The sequence below is a fragment of the Apteryx rowi genome, unplaced genomic scaffold, assembly GCF_003343035.1.
Source record: "Apteryx rowi isolate R43461 unplaced genomic scaffold, aptRow1 scaffold_68, whole genome shotgun sequence".
In the NCBI taxonomy this organism is placed as follows: domain Eukaryota; kingdom Metazoa; phylum Chordata; class Aves; order Apterygiformes; family Apterygidae; genus Apteryx; species Apteryx rowi.
The window spans coordinates 1,377,111-1,380,257 of NW_020450960.1; the positions used below are offsets into that span (position 1 = coordinate 1,377,111).

A 3,147-nucleotide genomic window follows, 5' to 3' on the forward strand; every position below is an offset into this window, starting at 1 on the left:
GGGCCCCTGGTTGGGGATCGGGGGGCAGCGGGGGGCTGAGCCCCCCCCAGGGTCTCTCCTGGCTCCTCGGCGGCTCCCCCGGCTGGGGTGGTGCCGGGGTTTCGGTTCCCCGGGCTCCCCGCCGCCCGCCGCCGGCCTGGGCTCGGCCTTCCTGGCCCGGGAAGCAGGCGGTTGCAGCAGCTGCTTTGGCAGAGTCACGCGCACGCAATCACGCTCTGGGCGCAGGCACCACTCGCGGCGCCAGGCCAAAAACAACCCCCCTTTCTGCCCCTCGGGCTGGGGAGGGCTGAGCCTGCCGCCCTGCCTCCCTTCCCCGGGGTGCCCCGCAGTGCCAGGCAGGCTCCAGGTGCGAGCGAGGGTGCCAAATGCCCCCCTTCGAGGCCGAGGATCCAGGCCTGGCTGGAGCAGGGTGCCGGGGGGGGCTCCGCGGGGTGTTCGCCAGCAGCCGCGCGCTGTGCCCAGCTCGCGGAGACGGTGCCCCTTTGCGCCCTGGAGCGCAGCTCTTGCCCTTGTTTGGAGGCCATCCGGTGCTGTGCTTGCACGGTAGCGCGGCTGCGTGGTTTTTTTCCACCTGCAGATGGGATCGTTGCAGTTCCCGAAAGCGCGGCAGGAGGCCTGCGATCCATCAGCGCGGAGGCCGGGCTGGTGACGTGGTGCAAGGCTGCGGGGCAGGGATGGGCTGACATGGGATGAGCCCGCAGCATCCCCAGAGCAGGGAGCAGCCATGCAGCGAGCACCGGCGGAGCCCCAGGGCGTGCACGCAAGCGCTCGCAGCAGCAAAGGGACAGGGAGGCGAGCGTGGCTTGTCCACTTTATTGTTTGCAAAGGTTGTTGGGATGCGTAACACTGTCACGACGGCACAGAGAGCAACGTGGTCCCAGCCCGCCTGGCGGCACGGGAGCCGGGCAGCACTGAGCGCCCCTGCACGTGCACACGTGCCGGGGATGGGGGATGCGGGAGTGACGCTCCCTGGCTCCCTCCCCGCGAGCCCCGGGCCTGGGCGAGCGTCCCCGATGCATCACCTGCTTTATTTACAGTATTCACATATATTGTACCCAGCAAGTTAAATAACTACATTATTACACCACACGTCTGGGGCGGCTCTGGCAGGCTGCTAGAGTGGGGGCGTCAGTCTGATAAGGTGCATATTAAAAAAAAAAAAACAACGAAATGAAATAAAAACAAGGATGAAAAGAGAAACCAGGAGTCCCCGGAGCAGGCGGGGGGCCGCGAGCCGCCCCGGCAGGGCCCCGCACCGCCTGGGCCGCCCGCRGGCGGTGGGCGGAGGGGAGCAGCGAGGTTTTTCTTCTGACGACAGCTAYGGTTCTGCGTGAGAGTCCGGAGTTGGCGGGCGCGCGGGGGCCCCCGCGGGGATGTCCGCCGGGGGCTCGGCCCTCACAGCACCTCTGCGGGCAGAGGGCAGAGCGTTAGGGCCGAGACGGCGGCGGCACGGCCCCGGCGCGGCCCCGGCGGGCGCTCACCTGTGACCTGGGGGGGTTTGACCACGGCCTTCTTGAGGAAGGGCTCCTTGTCGCCGAAGGGGAGGATGGTGCCGGGGCCGTGGTGCGCCAGCTCCAGCACGCCCTGCAGCTCCTGGCTGCCCTCCGTGGCCGAGAAGCCGTTCTCGTGCTTGCCGGGCTGCACGCCGTTCACCAGCGCCGTCGCCTCCTTGCCCGGGGAGCTGGGGGCCGAGGGGCCGGGGTGAGCCGGGGCCCCGTCGCTGCCGCCACCGTCATCCCCTGCCACCCGGCCCCCTCCGCGCTCACCTCGGCTGCAGCCCCTCGCCGGCCGGCCCCTTCTGCGCGCCCGGCGTGCCCGCGCTCGGCGTCTCCGTCTCGGGGAGCTCCTCCTCCTTGGCCAGCGGCCCCGCGCGCTTCTCGGGGCCTGGGGACGGGAGCAGAGGCCCCGGCTCAGCCGCGGCGCCGGCCGGCAGCGGGACACGGCCACGGCGGCACTGCAGCCGCGGAGGCACCGCGGCAGGCGGGCAGCAGGTCCGGCTCGCGGGCGGCCGGGACCGGCGTGTACCTTTGACGTCCTCCTGCTCAGCTGCTTTCCCGTTCACCATCTTCTTGTCCTCCTTCTTCTGCAGGGGAGAGGAGAGCCGTGAGGGCTGCGGAGGGGGGGGGTCCGCTGAGCGGGACCCCCGTGCCCCCGGCACAGGGCACGCACGGGACAGGGGCCGCCGGGCGCTCACCCACCTTGGCATCTGCCGCGTCCGACTTGCGCGTCCTCTTCATGATCTCCTCCAGGCGCTGCGGGGCAGAGAGGGGCTCGTGGGCAGCCCTGGGGGCCCCCGGCCCCGCGCGGGGCCCCACCGCCTGCCGAGCGCCCCCCCCCTCACCTTCTTCCGCTCCAGCCGCTCCTGCTCCTCGCGCTGGAAGTGCTTCTCCCGCTCCAGGCGCTGCCTCTCGGCCTCCTCGCGCGCCTTGGCCTCGGCCTCTTCCCTCTGCGGCGCAGGGGTCAGCGGGGCCGGCCGGGGCCGCCGGCACGGCGGGGCAGGGAGCGCAGGGCCGGGATGCCCTGTGCTGGGCGCCGCTGCGGACGCGTTCCCTTGCCCGCACCCTGCTGCCCCGGCTGCGAGGGGCTGGCGCCGGTCCAGGCTCCTGCATCCCCCCGCCGTGGGGACCACGGGAGAGCATCCTCCCCCCAGCCTTCCTCCTCCATCCCAGCCTTCCTCTTCCATCCCTGCCATCCCTCTCCATCCCTGCCTTCCTCCTCCATCCCAGCCATCCTCCTCCATCCCTGCCATCCTCCTCCATCCCTGCCATCCTCCCTCCATGCCTCTCTTCCCTCCTCCGTCTCTCCTTTCCCTCCTCCATCTCTTCTTTCCCTCCTCCCCCCTCCCTCCCAGCCTTCCTCCTCCCTCCCTCCTTTCCCTCCTCCCTCCCTCCTTTCCCTCCTCCATCTCTCCTTTCCCTCCTTCCCCCCTCCATCCCAGCCTTCCTCCTCCATCCCTCCTTTCCCTCCTCCATCCCTCCTTTCCCTCCTCCATCCCGGCCATCCCCCTCTGCCCCTGCCCTCTCCGGCCGCCCCGACCTGTCTCTGCAGCCGCTCCAGCTCCTCCTGCTCGGCCCGCGCCTTCTCCCGGGCCTCGCTCTCCTCCTGCAGCCGCCGCTCCTCGTCCCGCCGGCGGGCCAGGGCCTCCGC

The 3,147-nt window shown here is 71.2% G+C and overlaps 1 protein-coding gene across 1 annotated transcript in view; it reads right to left on the reverse strand.

The window, feature by feature from the left end:
* Positions 1-59: 59 nt before the first annotated feature.
* The window catches only part of MAP7D1 (MAP7 domain containing 1), a gene marked incomplete at its 5' end in the record, with an annotated part of 8,979 nt that continues 5,891 nt past the window's right edge, over positions 60-3,147 (reverse strand). Inside the window, 7 exons of the mRNA XM_026086077.1 lie at positions 60-1,406; positions 1,482-1,681; positions 1,767-1,884; positions 2,026-2,083; positions 2,199-2,252; positions 2,342-2,446; positions 3,037-3,141. Of these exons, the coding sequence (XP_025941862.1) occupies positions 1,396-1,406; positions 1,482-1,681; positions 1,767-1,884; positions 2,026-2,083; positions 2,199-2,252; positions 2,342-2,446; positions 3,037-3,141 (651 nt within the window). The remainder of the gene's footprint in view (positions 1,407-1,481; positions 1,682-1,766; positions 1,885-2,025; positions 2,084-2,198; positions 2,253-2,341; positions 2,447-3,036; positions 3,142-3,147) is intronic.